The sequence below is a fragment of the Suncus etruscus genome, chromosome 6, assembly GCF_024139225.1.
Source record: "Suncus etruscus isolate mSunEtr1 chromosome 6, mSunEtr1.pri.cur, whole genome shotgun sequence".
Lineage (NCBI taxonomy): Eukaryota > Metazoa > Chordata > Mammalia > Eulipotyphla > Soricidae > Suncus > Suncus etruscus.
Window position 1 is genome coordinate 100,957,398 of NC_064853.1, and position 18,829 is coordinate 100,976,226.

Sequence of the window (18,829 nt, forward strand, 5' to 3'; positions counted from 1 at the left end):
ACATAGAGTGATGAGTGCAGTTAGAGCAACAATTACATTGAAAACTATTATAACGGGCCTGGAGAGATAGCACAGTGGCGTTTGCCTTGCAGGCAGCCGATCCAGGACCAAAGGTGGTTGGTTCGAATCCCGGTGTCCCATATGGTCCCCTGTGCCTGCCAGGAGCTATTTCTGAGCAGACAGCCAGGAGTAACCCCTGAGCACCGCCGGGTGTGGGCCAAAAACCAAAAAAAAAAAAAAAGAAAACTATTATAACAATGAATAAATGAGGGAAGTAGAAAGCCTGTCTCAAGTACAGGTGTGGATGGGGTGGGGAGGAGGGAGATCTGGGAAACTGGTGGTGGTAATCTTGCACTGGTGAAGGGAGGTGTTCTTTACATGACTGTAATCATACAACTACAATCATAGTTGTAATCACGGTGTTTAAATAAAGATAATTAAAATAAGTATTGGCCCTCAAAAGCATTTTTACCTGGGAGTGGGGATGGCTCAGAGAGGACCTTGGGCCACTGGTAGAGGGAAGTGGGCACTCTGGTAATGGTGGTGTTGTAATGATGCATGCAAGAAAGTATTATGGGGCCCAAGAGATAGCACAGCGGCATTTGCCTTGCAAGCAGCTGATTCAGGACCTACGGTGGTTGGTTCGAATCCCAGAGTTCCATATGGTCCCCCGTGCCTGCCAGGAGCTATTTTTGAGCAGATAGCCAGGAGTAACCCCTGAGCTCTGCCAGATGTGGTCCAAAAACAAAACAAAAAAACAAAAACAAACAAAAAACAGTATTGTAAATCATAGTACCTCAATAACAATGGTAAAGAGAAGAATTAAAATAAATTTAAAATGTTACTGGCTCTTACAGAGAACTTACTTAGATCAGATAAAAACTTAAGACATAGTGATTCCTGTAATGAGTGGGGACATTGATATCACTCTTGCTTTCTTCACAATGGTCTGTCTTTTTTGTTTGTTGGTTTGTTTTGGTTTTTAGGTCACAACCAGCAGCGCTCAGGGGTTATTCCTGGCTCTCCGCTCAGAAATCGCTCCTGGCAGGCTCAGGGGACCATATGGGATGCCAGGATTCGAACCACTGTCCTTCAGCATGCAAGGCAAATGCCCTACCTCCATGCTATCTCTCCGGTTCTGTCTTATTCACCATAGAATCACTCACCCTGATCATTGTAATGAGCGAGATCATCCTGACTGATGTAGAGGTCGTGGTCACTGTCTAGCTCCCAGAATTTACAATAAATGACATAGAAATGTTCATAGGAGAAGTAATCTGTGATTTGGTTTATATCTTCCTCTTCTTCCAAAAGAGCCAGAGTCTGAAATGATATGAATAGAAGGATTATTTGGTTGTATTTCAGAAACATTTCTTTGTTTTGGTTTCTGGGCCACATCCAGTGGTCTCTGTGTTTCTCTGGAGCTGAGCGCTGCTGTGTCCTGCTTCAAACTATGCTTTGAAAATCTAAGCATTGCAAAACGTGCTCATTGTAGCCATTCATCCAGACATCACCTCTGGTTAAAAAATCAGCTCAAATTATTTTATATATTTTTGTTTTGCAGGTTAAAGTTTTTTTTTTTTAAATAAAGATACTATTAATAATCGCGTGGGGGGTGCAAAAAATGTTTTGTTCCTAGGGGGGCATGACAGAAAATAATTGAGAAGCACTGGTCTACTGTGACAATGATAGTTGGAATTGATTACTCTGGACAAGAACTGGGTGCTAAGAGGGGATAAAGTAATAAGCATGATACCCCTTCATTAGCAATAGTGCAAACCACAGTGCCAAAAAGGAGAGAGACGGGCCGGAGCGATAGGGTGGTGGTAGGGTGTTTGCCTTACACACGGCTGACCAAACGGGGAGAGAGGAGAGAGGTGAGAGAGAGAGAGAGGAGAGAGAGAGATAGAGATAGATAGAAGTAAAATACCTGCATCAGAGGTAGTCACGGGGGGGGGGGGGGAAGGTGTGAGGAGAGGGTGAGAGGAAACGGGATACTGGTGGCAGGAAATTACACTGGTGAAGGCTGGTGTACATTGTATGACTGAAATTCAATCATGAACAGTTTCGTGGGGCTAGAGAGATAGTATAGCAGTAGGGTGTTTGCCTTGCATGTGGCCGACCTGGGAGGGACTCAGTTCGATTTCCAGCATCCCATGTGGGTCCCTGACCTGCTGGGTCGATTTCTGAGTGCAGAGCCAGCGCTGCTGGGTGTGGCTCAGAAACCAATCAATAAAGTTTAAACAAAAATGAACAATTTTGTAACCACTATGTTAAATAATTATAAAAAGAATACAATTTAAATTACTCATTACAGGTAAATTCCAAAAATGTGCATACTTGCAAAAAGTTGCTTTTCCTTATTTCTGTTGAAGTAATTTTTCCACTCCAAGATCTGTTGACTGTGTAGAATATTCTCTGAATAACCTAATTCAAACGGAAAATAAAAATCAAAGGAAAAAATAAAGATTGATTAATTACCTATTTTTAATCTACGAGTATATATTAAATCAAGCAAAGTTTTGTCTTTATGATTATGCTTGGTAGAACTTCTAGTAAAACTTAAACACCATGTTTTATTTTTGGGGGCCATACTTGGTGGTGCTCAGGTCTTTTTTTTTTTGGTTCCCTTCCCCTCCTGGTGCTTAGGTCTTACACCTGCTCTGCACTCAGGGATCACACCTGGAAAACTCAGGACCATATGTGGTGCTGGGGATTGAACCCAGGTAAGCTTCATAAAAGGCAAGCACCATGCCCACTATACTATTGCTCTAGCCCAGGGGTCTCAAACTCAATTTACCTTGGGGCCGCAGGAGGCAAAGTCGGGGTAATCCTTAAGTGCAAAGTCAGTAGTAATCCTTGGAACATTGGGGGGTGTGACCCAAACAACTTAAAACAAAACAAAAAAAATTCCTCTAGGGCAGGGCCACAAAGTGTTGTATGGAGGGCCACAAATGGCCTGCGGGCCGCGAATTTGAGACCCCTGTAGCCCTAATACTATGTTTTTTTTTTTTTTGTTTTTTTTTTTGTGGTTTTTGGGTCACACCCGACAGTGCTCAGGGGTTATTCCTGGCTCCAGGCTCAGAAATTGCTCCTGGCAGGCACGGGGGACCATATGGGACACTGGGATTCGAACCAATAACCTCCTGCATGAAAGGCAAACGCCTTACCTCCATGCTATCTCTCAGGCCCCCCTAATACTATGTTTTAATAATCTATAATTTTACATCTATCTACATCCAAAAATTTTCCCGAAAGTAAAAAAAAATCTGACATACACCTGCATATTTCAGCTTCATCTGTCATCTTTCTTACAGTAGTACCTGACTGATTCATGTAGTGCTTATTGGGTTGGATGTTTGAGAAAGGCAAATAAAGTGAGAAGTGTATACTGGACTGGCTTAATCAATGGCTCAGAAGAATAGTTACAAAAGTCGTCTGATGTCAAAGAGCATTAGCCTGGTTAGATTTTAAGTGTCTTCTAATTCTTTCTATGAACTTAAATATAAGAAGGCATGAGCAACTTTTCTTTTAGTATATATATATATATATATATATATATATATATATATATTTTTTTTTTTTTTTTTTTTTGTGGGGGCCACAGCTGGTGATGCTCGGGGTTACTCCTGGCTATGTGCTCAGAAATTGCTCCTGGCTCCGATGACCATATGGGACTCCAGGGATTGAACCCAGGTCTGTTCTGGGTGCGTGTAAGGCAAACACCCTATAGCTGTGCTATTGCTCTGGCTCCTCTCATAGCATTTTAATGAGCTTAATAGATATGAAATTATGGGAAGGACCTTGGGTAGGTCAGAAGAAGGGATGTGAAGCAATGTGTCCAGGACTGAAGAGACAAGTGTGCTGGGGCAGGGAAGGATGAGAAGGAAGACAAGCTGTAATTTTTTGTTTTGTTTTTGGGTCACACCCAGCAGTGCTCAGGGTGGCTGGCTCCATGCTCAGAAATCACTCCTGGCAGGCTTGGGGGACCACAAGGGATGCCGGAATTCGAAAAACCATCCTTCTGCATGCAAGGCAAACACCTTTCCTCCATGATATCTCTCCAGCCCTGACAAGCTGTAATTTTGAATGTAGAATGCTACACAGTGCTTTCCCTATCATTTGGGGTTGTTATTACCATTTATTTCACTTAGCTATAAATGTTCTCTGCACATCTCCCTTCCACACCTACCATCCCCCAAAGGAAGCAGAAGTATAAGATAATTTAATTTTTTTTTTTTGGTAGGCTTAATGAAGGACTAAGTTCCCATTCTGCTTCTGGATTTTTTTAGCAGAGTGATTCTTAAAGAATAGAGGAATTGGGGCCAGAGACAATATAGGGGTTAAGGAAATTCCCTTGCACCCAGTCAATGTTTGTTTGACTCTTGGATCACTGATATATGGCCCCCTAAGTATCACCATGAGTAACCCCTGAGCACCACCAGATATGACCCCAAAATCAAACCAAACCATCACAATACTGGGAAAGAAATGCTTTAGCATGAAGATACATACTTCTACTGCCCATCATTCCTCACTTTATCAGTGCTAATTCTTTCTGACTCACTGAAGCCACAATTTACTGGAAACACCAGAGCAGGACCTGGGATAGAGTTCTACTTTCTGTGCTTCTCTTGACATCTAAGCCATTCTGCTCATCCTATGGTTATATTCTAAGATTTATTTGCAGTGCTGGGGATTGAACCCAGGGCCTCATATATGCAAGGCTCTACAACCAAGTAATGTTAACAGCTGTGCTCAGGGGTTACTTCTGACTCTGCACTTAGAAATTACTCCTTACAGGGGCCAGAGCGATAGCACAGTGGTATGTGGCCACTAGGACAATCTAGGACGGACCCCCAGTTCTATCCCCTGGCGTCCCATATGGTCCCCCAAGCCAGGAGCTATATTTGAACACACAACCAGAAGTAACCCCTGAACATTGCAGGGTGTGGCCCAAAAAGCAAAAAACAAAACAACAACAAAACAAAACAAAAAAAGGCTGTTCTGCATGAGGCAGCCAAGAAGACACCAGCCAACATAATCTCTTCAGGGCTCAAACCTGGTAAGCTGTCCCACCTAATACGGGTGGAGCCAGGTGAGCAGGGCTGCATGCATCTTCTAACCCATGAACCCAACCACAGCACATAGTAAAAACCATACTACAAGTTTGGCAATGGGGAAACAATGCAGGACAACCCCAAGTACAGAGAATGAAGATGGCAGCTCTGATGACCTGAAAAGTACCAACCAGCTAGGTATCCTCTCAGATAAGGTGTTTAGAGAAGAAATATGGAGGTTGTTCATGGAGCTCAAAGAAAGAATAGATCGAGTTGAATGAAACAAAAGTAAGAATCAAGAGGATGTGAAGATAGAAATCAGAAAACTTCGTACTCAAATAACAGGTCTGAAAAACTCAGATGAAATGAAAACCTCAATGAAAAGCCTCTCCAACGGAGTAACAATAGCTGAGGACAGGGTCAGTGAGCTGGAGGATGAGATACAGAACTCTATACAGAGGAGATTGGAACAAAACCTTAAAGCAAATGATCAGACAATGGATAAGCTACTCAACGAATGTGAACAGGAAAATAGAAGTCTTTAATAAACTCAACAGAAACAACATAGGAATCATTGGATTCCCAGAGACCCAGAAAGAGAATAGTAAAAGGAGTTGGAGGAAGAGAAGAGGAAGAAGAGAAAGAGGAAGAAGGAGAAGAAAAATATGAAAAAAGAAGAGGAAGAAGAAGAGGAGAAGAGGAAAAAGAGGAGGAAAAAGAAGAGGAAGAAGAGGAAAAGGGAGAGGAGGAAAAAAGAGGAAGAGGAGGAAAAAAGAGGAAGAAGAGGAAAAGGAAGAAGAAAAAGAGAAGAAAAAAAAAGAGAACGAGGAGGCTAGGGAAAAAAAGAAAAATAAATTACTCCTGACAGGCTCAGGGGGCATATGGGATACCAGGGATAGAAGCCATTTTGATTGTATGGAGACAAGTGCCCTACCCACTGCACTATCTCTCTGGCCTCAGAACTAGGTCTATTTTGCCTTGCATCTCTGCCTCATAGGGTACTTTCTATTCATCCATCCATCCATCCATCTATCCACATACCCATCAACCATCAATCTATTATTTATCCATGTCATCTATGTATCTTATATCTGGTGCTGGCTAATAATTAATTGATAAAATAATGAAGGCTGAAAACTATGAGTACTTTTGCATTACCTTGGATTGCTAAGGATTTAATATTCATCAACAAATAACTATTCAAAGTTCTGAATAACAGATGTAGGCTGAAGAGGTAGTATAGTGCAGAAGGCATTTGCCTTGCATGCAGCTGATGTGCGTTCAATTACCCAACAACACATATGGTCTCCCCAGCACAATCAGAAATAAACACTGACCACTGCTGGATATGGCCTAAAAACAAACAAACCAAAACTACCCCAAATAAAGTTTTGAGAAACAGATAGATGACTACTCAAAGAAATATCTCTAATTGGTATTTGTCTATAATTTATAGGCAGATTGAATGTAAAATGTACACAATATTAAAACATGAAACGCTAACTTTATTCAGAAATATTGTTAAAGCTACTACGAGTGTAGCAAAGTTTAGTATTGATGAAAAGTAATGGGCTGGAACCATAGCACAGTGGGTAGGACATTTGCCTGGCACATGGCTGACCTGGGTTTTATGCCGGCATCCCATATAGTCCCCAGAGGTTGTCAGGAGTAATTTCTGAGTGAAGAGCCAGGAGTAACACTTGAGCACTGCAGGGTGTGGCCCCCAAACAAAAATAAAAAGAAAGTTAAGACTAGGATTTAATATTACTCATGGTTAGAATTGGTGACTGCTAGGCTGAAGACACTAACTTGTTTTATTTCATCCCAGAATGTAGAGCAAGGATCACAGTACAGAAAAATGCTTTAAGGGCTTGAGGAGCAGAGGGTGATAGAGGTGGCACTGCACTGCTCCCAGTCCCATCCCAATCCTGTGCCAAATGCTGCCCCCGAGTGACAGGAGCTCCAGAGTAAGTCATCCCTACCCTTGGCCATACTGAGGAGTGCAGCATTCTAAAAATAATGATGTGTGTGAGAGAGAAGTCTCAGATGGGGATAGAAATAATAAAGTTTGGGCAAGAGATATCTCAGGTGACAAAGGAGACAGAGCCATATTTTTTTGGCCTGGAAGAATTTACAATAATACTTGGCTAGTTACTTAGTGATGTACATTATGAGTATATGGAAAACTTTTAATTTTTTTGGGTCACACCTGGCTCAGGTTACTCAGCACTCAGGGGTTACTCCTGGCTCTGTGCTCAGAAATAGCTCCTGGCAAGCACAGGGGACCATATGGATGCCAGGATTTGAACCACCATTTGTCCTGGATAGGTTGCTTGCAAGGCCAACGCCCTACTGCTATCTCTCCGGCCTCATCCATGGAAAACTGTTTTATCCTTGCCTCTTAAAGTTAAAAAATACTGAATCACGTCCTGCCTGTCCTATGCTGAAAAGTATTTACATAATAGTCATTAATCAATAGATTTAACACCACAAGAATGTTTTAGTCTTTTAGGTCATTTTGTAGCAACCTTAGTTAAATTTCAATAGATGATTCTGTTGATTAATGGTAAATCTTAATGAGGTGTTAGTGAAGATATGATTAACGGAAAGAATGAGTTCTATGGTTTCTGTTTAGAGTAGTGAAACTAATGACTACAGAACAAAGAATTTGTGGAAAATACCAAAATGTTTAGAATGTACAGGTGGCAGTTTGTACCAGTGTTTGTACCAAGTTCAACCCTGCGCCTATAATCTATGTAATGCTTAACATACCATAAGAGCCTGCCACTGATAGTTTTCTGCTTAAATATGAATGAAAATCTTGAATAGATGGATTCGAGTCCAGCTGCCCTTGAGTGTGTCTGGTCTCTGAGTACCCACTCTTCGCTGACTCCCAAGCTCCCATCCTCCTTCCAAAATAACCCGAAGCCCCTCTGAATGCAGCCCAACTCCCATGAGCCCCACCAGGAGTGATCCCTGAGCACAGAGTCATCCTTGAGCACTGTCTAGTGTGGCCAATATACCCCCCTTCAAAAAAAAAAAAAAAAACAACAACAAAAGAACATACCCTTAGATGGAAATTCTTTCATAAGTATGATTTTCCAAAAACTAGCCCTATGAAGCCTTGATTGTACAAAGCAGTGAAAATTTTCTTCTCACCACAGTATTTAGAAAGGTAAGTACAATTTTTTTTCGGTGTTTCTTGGAATTGAACCCAGGCCTCACACACACAAAACATATGTTGTACTGGTAAGACACATCCAAGGCCCTAGCAAATGCATCTTAATATTGTATTCTCAGCATTACTTTGGCAGCATCTGCTAGGAAAAGTTGGAGCATTTTGAACATAGAAATAATATGTGTAAAAGATTAGGATATCATTTAACCATATGCCTTCTCTCAATTAAAGTATATTGTATGTATATGTCAATATATATGTATGTACACACATATTGGGTCTCTCTAGCAGTGTGCTCAGGGATCTGGAGCACTCCTGGTGATCCTCAGCTACCAGTGGGGATTGTAGTTTAGTGCAAATGCCAAAGGTTATGGTGCTATTTGGGCACAATAGAGAACCACCAGGGTCTCCTTGGTGATGCTTGGGGCTTCAGAGAGCAAACCCAAGTTTGATGCATGTGAGGCAAGAGCTCTAATCTCTGTAGCACCTCTGTAGCTCTCAATATAGAGTACTATAACAATTAGTGTACAGTAGTTTTGTCTAAGCTGATTTTGACTATAAAGTTACCTTAAAGTCTGTTTCCTATTTATTTGAATTTTATAGTTATAGTAAAAATTTCATATCATACTTGAAAGTACTTTCTACGTAAAACTGCAAAATCATTTTGTATTTTTACTTGTTTTATTGTTTTTATATTTTTTCTGACAGAATTATAAAATTTGGGGAGGGGAACTACACCTAGCAATGCTCAGGGGCTACTCCTGGGTCTGTGCTCAGAAATTACTCCTGTCAGGCTTGGGGGACCATACTGGATGCTGGGTATCAAACCATCCACATGCAAGGCAAATGCCCAATCCACTATTGTTCCAGTCCAGAATTAACAAATTTTGCAAATATTTTAATGCTACATTTTCTATTTTTATTCTCTGCTAATCTACTTATCTAATACTAATTTTTAAAAGTACATGTATTCCGTTTTCTTCATCTATATATCCTTATTCAGTGGTTCTATATCAATCAACACATTGGTTGGTTTATAGATTATGGTTTCAGCATTTTAGATTCTCAGGGGAGGGGCTCCATCTAGTGGCGAGAACATGTAGATTCTGTTTCTACTTTAGGGCTGTATTTTTCTATTTTGCTCTCTCCCTTTCAGGTGAAGAAATGAATCATTAAAAATACCAAATATTCCCCGTACGGGCCAACAAAAAAAAAAAAAAAGAAAAAGAAAAAGAAAAAAATACCAAGCAAAGGGGCTGGAGAGATAGCACAGCGGTAGGGCGTTTGCCTTGCATGCAGAAGGGCGGTGGTTCGAATCCCGGGATACCATATGGTCGCCTGAGCCTGCCAGGAGCGATTTCTGAGCGTAGGACCAAGAGTAGCCCCTGAGCACTGCCGGGTGTGACCAAAACAGCAACAACAACAAAAAAACCCAAAAAACCCAAATAAAGTTGAAAATAAACAATAGTTATAATTTTAATGGCCAGTGTGAGGAATGAAATTTGACAATCTTTCAACCAAAAAGCTCATCAACCTAGACAATTAGAATCATAAACCACTTTTCTTTCTTTTTCTTTATTACATTGGAAATCTCTAATTTATGATTATAGATAACTATAAATAAATAGAGGTATTTGGTGGATCTAAAAGATAGTTTTGTGTTTTTTTTCTACCCTGGTGGTGCTCAGGGACCACTCCTGGTGGGCTTGGGGGATCACACAAAGAGCCAGGATTGAACCCAAGTCAGTCGTGGGCAAGATAAGTGCCCTACACACTGTACTATGTTTGGCCCTGGCTAGTTTTTGATAACTGAATAAAATGAGAATACAGGAATTAAAAAGAGATGTCCTGGAACAAAGAGATAGTATAGTAGTTACAGTGCTTGTCTTGGATGCAGAGAAGGGAGGGAGGGAGGGAGTGAGTGAGAGAGAGGGGAGAGAGAGGAGAGGGGAGAGAGAGAGAAAAGGAGAGGGGAGAGAGGAGAGAGAGGAGAGAGAAAGGGAAGAGAGGAGATATGATCTTTTATCAAAATTTTGAATAAAATGAGAATACAGGAATTAAAAAGAGATGTTCTAGAACAAAGAGATAGTATAGCAGTTACAGTGCTAGCCTTGGATGCAGCGGGGGTGTGGGGGAGAAGGGAGAGAGAGAGAGGGAGAGGGGGAGAGAGAGAGAGAGAGAGAGAGAGAGAGAGAGAGAGAGAGAGAGAGAGAGAGAGAGAGAGAGAGAGAGAGAGAGAGAGAGAGGAGAGGAGAGGAGAAAGGAGAGGAGATATGATCTTTTTGCAGAATTTTGACTTAAATTCATTTTTCCTAGGGTAGAAGGATTAAGCTAATAGTGATGAACAGTCTCCATTACAGTTCAGTTTTCTTGGGAAATCCCAGTACTTTGTTCTCAATAATTAAAATTCTGATATTTCAGCCTGAAGTGATGGATTCAGACCAATCTAGATATGGAGTGGAAGCACCAGATGAGCAAGCCATGGACATATTTTTACTCCAGCACTAATATCACAAATAAATATTTTCAGTCTCATTACAGACTGTTGTGAGCCCTTCTCCTTGAAAGTCAGCATGTGCCAATTAGGGAAGAGTCTTTTCACTGGCAAACTCAAGGAAGGACATTCCAGGAAGAGGAAAGAAAAACAAAGGGCCTGAGGCAGATGTGGGTTTGGTCTGTCCAGGAAAAGTGAATAGGCCACTCTGGGTAAAACCGAGGAGGACTTAGGACAGGGAAATAAGAGGCACGATGAGAACACAGGGACTATGAAGTTATTCCAAGATTATGAAGACTGATGGCAAGGATATTTTTTGGGGGATGAGGTTGAACAAGGGCTCCCATGCAGTGCTCAGGGATCTAGGGCTTGGTAGTATCCTGCCAACTGGGATAGACAGCTCAAAATGAGGATCTGAGACTGTGGTGCTGCTCAGGGCAGGTGGTGCCAGTAGTGCTTTGGGTTCTCCAAGGGCTACAACTGATGGTACTTGGGAGGGGATTGAGCCAGGGTTGGGTGCATATAAAGCAGGTATGGTTAACTTCTGTGATATTTTCCAGGATATGTTTTTTTTGGGGGGGGGGAGGTGAAGGAGAAAGGGTGCCACACCCAGTGGTGCTCAGGGTATTCCTGGCTCTTTCTTTGCTCAGGACTCACTCCTGGAGGATTGGGAGGGGGATAGGGGATGCCAAGAATAGAACTTGGGTCAGCTGTGTGCAAGACAAACACCCAGAATGTGTTTCTATATGGAGCGAATGGGAACAGCTGGAGGGCTTGAGGAGAGGAGTGACATGATTTGACTTATATTTTCACATGATTACTTTGCTTTGTGGAGACTAGACTGGAAGGCAGTGAGGTTACAAATAGTGAGACTAATCAAAAGTAATAATGTAGGTGAGAAATGAGGGTGACAGGATTCTTGTGGGAACAAGAATAGTTTTAGAGAACAGTGAGATCCAATATAAATATATGTATATTTTTAGTTTTAGTTTTAGAGAACAGTGAGATCCAATATAAATATATGTATATTTTTTGTTTGTTTTTGTTTTTTTCCAGCCACATTCGTTTGATGCTCAGGGGTTACTCCTGGCTAAGCACTCAGAAATTGCCCCTGGCTTGGGGGGACCATATGGGATGCTGGGGGATCCAACCACGGTCCTTCCTTGGCTAGCGCTTGTAAGGCAGACACCTTACCTTTAGCACCACCTCATGGCCTATATTAAATATAAAGTTACAAAGTTATTTTTGTTGTTTCTGTGCCACATCCCATGGTGCTCCAGGCATCCTCTTGATTCTGTCCTCAAGGATCCTGGTGGTCTTTGGGAGCACAGGCAGAGCTGGGGATTAAACTTGAGTTGGTTGGGGCTGGAGAGATAGCATGGAGGTAAGGAGTTTGCCTTGCATGCAGAAGGTCGGTAGTTCGAACCCTGGCATCCCATATGGTCCCCTGAGCCTGCCAGGAGTGATTTCTGAGCATAGAGCCAGGAATAACCCCTGAGTGCTGCTTGGGTGAGACCCAAAAAGCAAAAAAAAAAAAAAAAAAAAAAAAGCAAAAAAAAAAGAAACTACTCAGGCTTGGGGGACCATATGGGATGCTGGGGATCAAACCAGGGTTGGCTGCATGCAAAGCAAATGCTTTTTTGGCTGTGCTGTCTCTTGACCTCCTATTACCTTTTACATAAAGATCTGTATGTGTAATATACAGTGACAGAAATGGAACTTAGGTAGGTATTAAGATAAAAGAGGACAACCTAGGGTCAGAGTGTAGCACAGCGGTAGGTCCTTTGCCTTGTATGCAACTGACCCAGGACCGACCTGGGTTCAATTCCTGGTGTCCGATATGGTCTCAGGAGTAATCCCTGAGTGTCACTGGGTGTGATCCAAAAACAAACAAACAAAAACAAAAAACAAAAGAGGATAACATACCGTGGTGATGTATCGGGAATGGAATTCTGGAGCATCTTTCAGGAACGTGAGTCCAGGGTGTGTATCTACCACATCCTAAAATAAGATCAAAACCAAACTTAATAAATATAAAAGCCCAATAAAACAATAATGCCTGAATAATACTTTCTTTTCTTTTTTTTTTAAATTCTTTCTGGGGGAGAAAGCGCACACAGTCCCCCACTACCATAAATTACGTAGTCGAGTTTCCCACGTTTGGGGAAATCGCAGGGGTCAGCATGCCCGTAGTGCAATTGGCGAGCCTCACTCTGGGGAAACCACCTTTGTGATGATGGAATCGGCCCTGCCAGGTAAGTATGAATAATATTTTCTTTTGAGTAAACTATAGTTTAGAAAATTTGCTATTCTAAAACACTAATTTACTTAAAATTTAATATTTTATTAAATTCAAGTTTTATGACAAGTATCCTTATTTATATGTGCCTTTACTGTGCATAGTATACTTCAATAAAAAGTTAAAATTTAAATTGAGCTACATACTTGATGACTTGTGAATCAATTAGAGGCAAATACTTTAATTCTAACATATCAAAGCTCGTTGGGAATCTTATCCCAAAGATCTTTCTGTTTGTTCTGGGGCCATACCCGGCATTGCTCAAGGGTTACTTCCGGCTCTGCACCCAGGAATTATTCCTACTTGATTTGAGGGACCAAACGGGATACTGGGGATTGAGCCCAAGTTAGTTGAACATGCAAGGCAAAAACTCTATCCACTGTACTATTGTTCTGACTCCTTATCCCACAGACCTTGATAGAGACTATAAAAGTGAAGTTTACATAGAATGGAAGATACATAAAACTGACAAGAGGGGCCGGGCGGTGGCGCTGGAGGTAAGGTGCCTGCCTTGCCTGCGCTAGCCTAGGACGGACCGCGGTTCGATCCCCCGGCGTCCCATATGGTCCCCATATGTTGCCAGGAGCAACTTCTGAGCGCATAGCCAGGAGTAACCCCTGAGCGTCACAGGGTGTAGCCCAAAAACCAAAAACAAAAACAAAAACAAAAAAAAAACTGACAAGAAACATAAGGCATAAATATGTATCACAACATAACATCCTTAGAAACATGAAAAAATTTTAAGACTTGTTTTCATGCTAAATTTGTGCTAAATACTGTCATTTGATGCCTATGACAAGTTGTTTTAGCCAGTTAAAGTCCATTAATTATGTGGATCTGTTCTCAATTTAGTATCTTATTCTAAAATTTGATAACATGGAAGATTATCAGAATATTAAACTTGGAAATATCGTTTTTATTTTCTAGTAGAATTGAATGAGTCAGAAAACTGTGTTGAGGGCCCGGAGAGATAGCACAACGGCGTTTGCCTTGCAAGCAGCCGATCCAGGACCAAAGGTGGTTGGTTCGAATCCCGGTGTCCCATATGGTCCCCCGTGCCTGCCAGGAGCTATTTCTGAGCAGACAGCCAGGAATAACCCCTGAGCACCGCCGGGTGTGGCCCCCCCAAAAAAAAAAAAAAAAAAAAAAGAAAACTGTGTTGATTAAATTAAATTAGTGTTAATTTAACAACCAGAGACAATAGCAATGTCAACATAGATATAATCTATTAACTGGCAAGTAAACAACAAACAGATTATTTGCTATACTGTTTTTCTTCCTTAGAGATTCAGCTACACATACCTGCCAATACACTCTAGAACCAATAATACTTCTTTTTACTTTTTTTTTTTTGGTTTCATTTTTTTTTAAATATAATTTTATTTTGATCATAGTGGCTTACATATTGTTGACAATAATATTTTAGGTACATATTTACATAAAATCAGGGGGGGATTCCCATCACCAATTTGTCCTCCCTACACCTTCGTTTTTATCCTACCTCCCATATCCTCTTCCCTCACTCCCAGGGCTGCTAGAATAACTTCTTTTACTTTTTATTTGAAAATAATTTTATAATCTTACAGAAAAGTCATAAAAATCTTACTAAGATTTCCTACAGATGGCCTTCTCACAGCCAACCATATGTTAACAACCTATAAATTATGTTTTGGAACATGCGTGCATGTTACATAAAATACAATAACATTTAATGATAAATTTCAATAAAAATTATAAAGACATTTAAAAATACATAGCTACTGTGTTATGTATTTCCTGGGGTTTTTTTTTTTTAGGATGTCCTAACTAGTAGTTAACAGGTTTTACTGAAACAATGATGTGTATTCAACAGCTAGAAAAGGCAGAGCTTAATAAGCTTCAAGGAATTTGTGACATTAGACATTTAGACACGAAATTAAAAAGAATTCTAGAGTAAAAACAGACCATATCATGATATGTACCTTTTGGGCATTGGAAGAGCCAGAAATAAATAGTTCCATAAAAACTGTCCCCAAGTGAGCTCTCTTTCTGTTTTTTTTTTTTTTTTTTTTTAATTTTTTTTTCAAACATCGTGGTTACAAGGTTGTTCATAATAGTTCCTCCCCTCCCCCCACACAAATAAAGTTGTTTAAGATTGAGTTACAATCATACAATGCACAACATTCACCAGTGTGCATTTCAGCCACCAATGTCCCTGGCTTCCCTCTCAACCTCCATGATGCCCTCTTCCTTCCCTCCCACCCACCCACCTTCTCATTTTCTTTTTTTTGAGGAGCATTTTGGGCTATACCCGGTGGTGCTCCAGGGTTATTTCTGGCTCAGTGCCCAGAAATTGCTCCTGGCAGTCTTGGGGGGCCATATGGGATGCTGGGGATTCCTAGGTCAGTCCCAGGTCAGCTACATGCAAGAAGTACTACCACTGTGTCAGGCCCCTCTTCCTTTCTTTTTTTGGAACCACACCCAGTGGTGGTGCTCAGGGGTTACTCCTGGCTCGGCGCTCAGAAATCGCTCCTGGCTGGGTGCCGGAAATTGAACCCGCTTCCGTCCTGGGTGAGCTGTGTGCAAGACAAACTCCCTACCACCGTGCTACCCATTCAGGCTCTCTTTCTTTTTTATTTTTTAAACAAGTTTATTGGGGGAAAAAACGGAGGTTAAAAAAAAAAGAGATAAGGGGAAGTTACATGGTCTAAAGACAACAAAGGTTGCTCCAGAGAGGAGAGAACAGTTTTACACTCCAGCATTAAAGTTGGAAAGTCTATATCTCAAGAAGGCATCCAGTACTTGCAACAACACGTGGGCTTGTCAGTAACACATGGATATGGGCAGCATAGGAGCCTTTTCTGTCCTTTTTCATGGTAACAAGGGCACTTAGGTCAACTATGCTTCAGTGGTTGTTTTGATGGGCAAGGGAGATGCTGAGTAGCTACTTTCTGTTTTGGTGAGAGTTTGCATTTGTCCTGTCCCACAGATAGATTCTGTGTTAAGAGATTTATTTAACAAAGGGACTGTGTTGCTAAAACAATCTTAAAAGTGATTCTTCTGGGGCCGGAGAGATAGCACAGTGCGTTTGCCTTGCAAGCAGCCAATCCAGGACCTAAGGTGGTTGGTTCAAATCCCGGCGCCCCATATGGTACCCCGTGCCTGCCAGGAGCTATTTCTGAGCAGATAGCCAGGAGTAACCCCTGAGCGCTGCTGGGTGTGGCCCCAACCCCCCCCCCCAAAGTGATTCTTCTAGAAATATGATCTCTAGATTTATGTAGCTCAATTGATATAGATGAAGACATTCTAAGAATTTCTGAAACTAAAAATAAATTTATTCCAAGGAAATGAAAATTACCTGAAGTAAAGGGATAAAATCCTCCTGTTCTAAAAAGCAGCAGCTAGGTTTTGCTAGAAGACAAATAAACTTAGAGGCATCATCATGATGGTTATTCAGCAACCTAAAATAAAAACAATTATTAGTATAATTGGCTTCTGTGAACAACTACTACAGAGGCTCCCAAACTGATGTGGACTACCATCCTATTTGCATCTGATGTTACTACTTTCCTCTCCCCATTATTCTAGCAACTCTAGGAATGGGGCATAAAATCCCCCACTCTGGGAAATAATGGACCAAAACATCAATAGTTGTCCATTTACATCTTATCTGATGCTTTTTGATCAAAACTCTCATGCTGTCTTTTCAATGATTTAAAAAAGGAAATCTGGTGGCCAAAGCTGTATTTCAATGTTCATGTTTTGCAGGTCCTGGGCCTGAACATCAGCCTCCACTGTCTGCCCCACCCTCCAAAAAGGAATTCTTATTGTTCTTGATTTTGTTGAAGGGAAATTTCAACAAAAACTTAGTGGCAATGTGGAAGTAGCCTGACCTGACCTGACCTTCTACTCACCCTTGGGTACAAACTAGTAACAGGAATAGCAAAAACAAAACAGAAATAAGATGATATATCATTTTTGTGATATTTCTGGGGTTGAGTTCATAGAGGCAACCAGCGAAAAAGACCTGGAACAAGGCAAGGATGTTCAATTTCACTCAAGTTTTTTTTTGTTATTTATTTATTTATTTATTTATTTATTTATTTATTTATTTATTTATTTATTTATTTATTTATATTTTTTGGGGGGCACACCCAGCAGCACTCAGGGGTTACTCCTGGCTCTATGCTCAGAAATTGCTCCTGGCAGGCTTGGGGGACCATATGGGATGCCAGGATTCAAACCACCGTACTTCTGCAAGGCAAATGCCCTACCTCCATGCTATGTTTCTGGCCCCAGTCTCACTAAAGTTTTGATGAACTGTAGCAAGATTGAATGGTGGGGAGAAGCAACCAGGCAAAGAAAATATATAAAAGGAATCCATAAAAACATAAAAAAGAATAAAGTTGCTATTTATGACAGGATTTTAAATTAAAAAATTTAAATTTAAAAAATTTTATATTTCTGTGGCCGCGAGGTGGCGCTAGAGGTAAGGTGTGTCTGCCTTGCAAGCTCTAGCCAAGGAAGGAACACGGTTCGATCCCCTGGCATCCCATATGGTCCCCCCAAGCCAGAGGCAATTTCTGAGCGCGTAGCCAGGAGTAACCCCTGAGCATCAAAATGGGTGTGGCCCGAAAAACAAAACAAAAAAATTTTATATTTCTTATTTTAAACTTATATATAACATGATTTTAAATTAATTTTTTGACTTTAAGACCACATCTGGCGTGTTGCTCAAGGACCATTTGACACCAGGGATCAAACCCAGACTTTCCACATGCAAACAGTGTGCATAAACCCTTTGAGCTATCCTCAGCTCCCAAAATGAATTAAAAATCTTCTCAATATCAGTCCTTTTCATAGAAAGCTATTTTTGCTACTGGTGATTCTTTCTTGAGTTATTTGGGTTTGGAAATTTTTGTAGTGCATGTATGCGCGCGAGTGTGTTTGTGTATGTGTGTATGTGTGTTTTCTCAGGGTGCTCTAAAATCACTCCTAACTGGATTTGGGGGACTACATGGTGTACTTGGTATAAAACCTAGGGTAGGTGTGTGCAAGACAAGTGTCTTACCTGCTGTATTATCACTCTGGCCCAGAGTTTAGAAAACTGAACTAATTTTTCTTTCTTTTTTCCTTGTTTTCCTTCTTAATTTATTGAATGCTAGTTGTGTGCCAAGTTTTGAGATTAAAATAGCTCCTGATTATATAATTTTTCTTATTTTTAATTAATTAATTAATTTTGGTTTTTGGGCCACACTCAGGGGTTATTCTTGGTGGGCTCAGGAAACCATATGGGATGCTGGAGATTGAACCTAGGTCAGTCTCATGCAAAGCAAGCACCTAACCTGCTGTGCTATCACTCTGGCACATTTTTCTTATTTTTCTATTTGCAGTAGTTCCATATCATTTACATATAAGCCTAAATGCCTACGTTGGGGGCTAAGGAGACCACTTAAAGGGATCGAGTACAAGCCTTGCTCTTTGTATAATGCCTTGTCTGCATGTTTCCACATGTCCAGCATTGCCAAGTATTGTCCTGAGCTCTACTGGGTGGCCCATCACTATCAGTGGACCTGAGAAAGCACATAATTTAATATTGAACTCCTAGAAATGCACAGCTGTGAGAAGCTCTTTAGTCCCCTGGCTACTGTGTGGGAGCCTCCATTTTCCCCTAAGAGGCTTATATAATTAAGTGCATACTTGTCTTTTTACCTAATTTCACTACTTTGCTAGACAAAACTTGTATCTAGAAGGGGCCTGAACCTATTCTGAGTATGTCAAATACCTCTGCTCCATCTCTCATGTTCTACTGTCCCCTA

The 18,829-nt window shown here is 41.0% G+C and overlaps 1 protein-coding gene and 1 non-coding gene across 2 annotated transcripts in view; both read right to left on the minus strand.

Moving 5' to 3' along the window:
* The window catches only part of PPP2R3A (protein phosphatase 2 regulatory subunit B''alpha), a 96,058-nt gene that overhangs the window by 21,416 nt on the left and 55,813 nt on the right, over nucleotides 1-18,829 (minus strand). The window contains exons 5-8 of the mRNA XM_049775921.1: nucleotides 16,369-16,471; nucleotides 12,659-12,733; nucleotides 2,341-2,427; nucleotides 1,167-1,323 (exon numbers count right to left, since the gene is read on the minus strand). Coding sequence (XP_049631878.1) covers nucleotides 1,167-1,323; nucleotides 2,341-2,427; nucleotides 12,659-12,733; nucleotides 16,369-16,471 — 422 coding nt within the window. The remainder of the gene's footprint in view (nucleotides 1-1,166; nucleotides 1,324-2,340; nucleotides 2,428-12,658; nucleotides 12,734-16,368; nucleotides 16,472-18,829) is intronic.
* On the minus strand, nucleotides 12,832-12,995 carry LOC126012721 (U1 spliceosomal RNA). Its single transcript, XR_007497134.1, has one exon. It is a non-coding gene; the product is annotated as a U1 spliceosomal RNA (small nuclear RNA).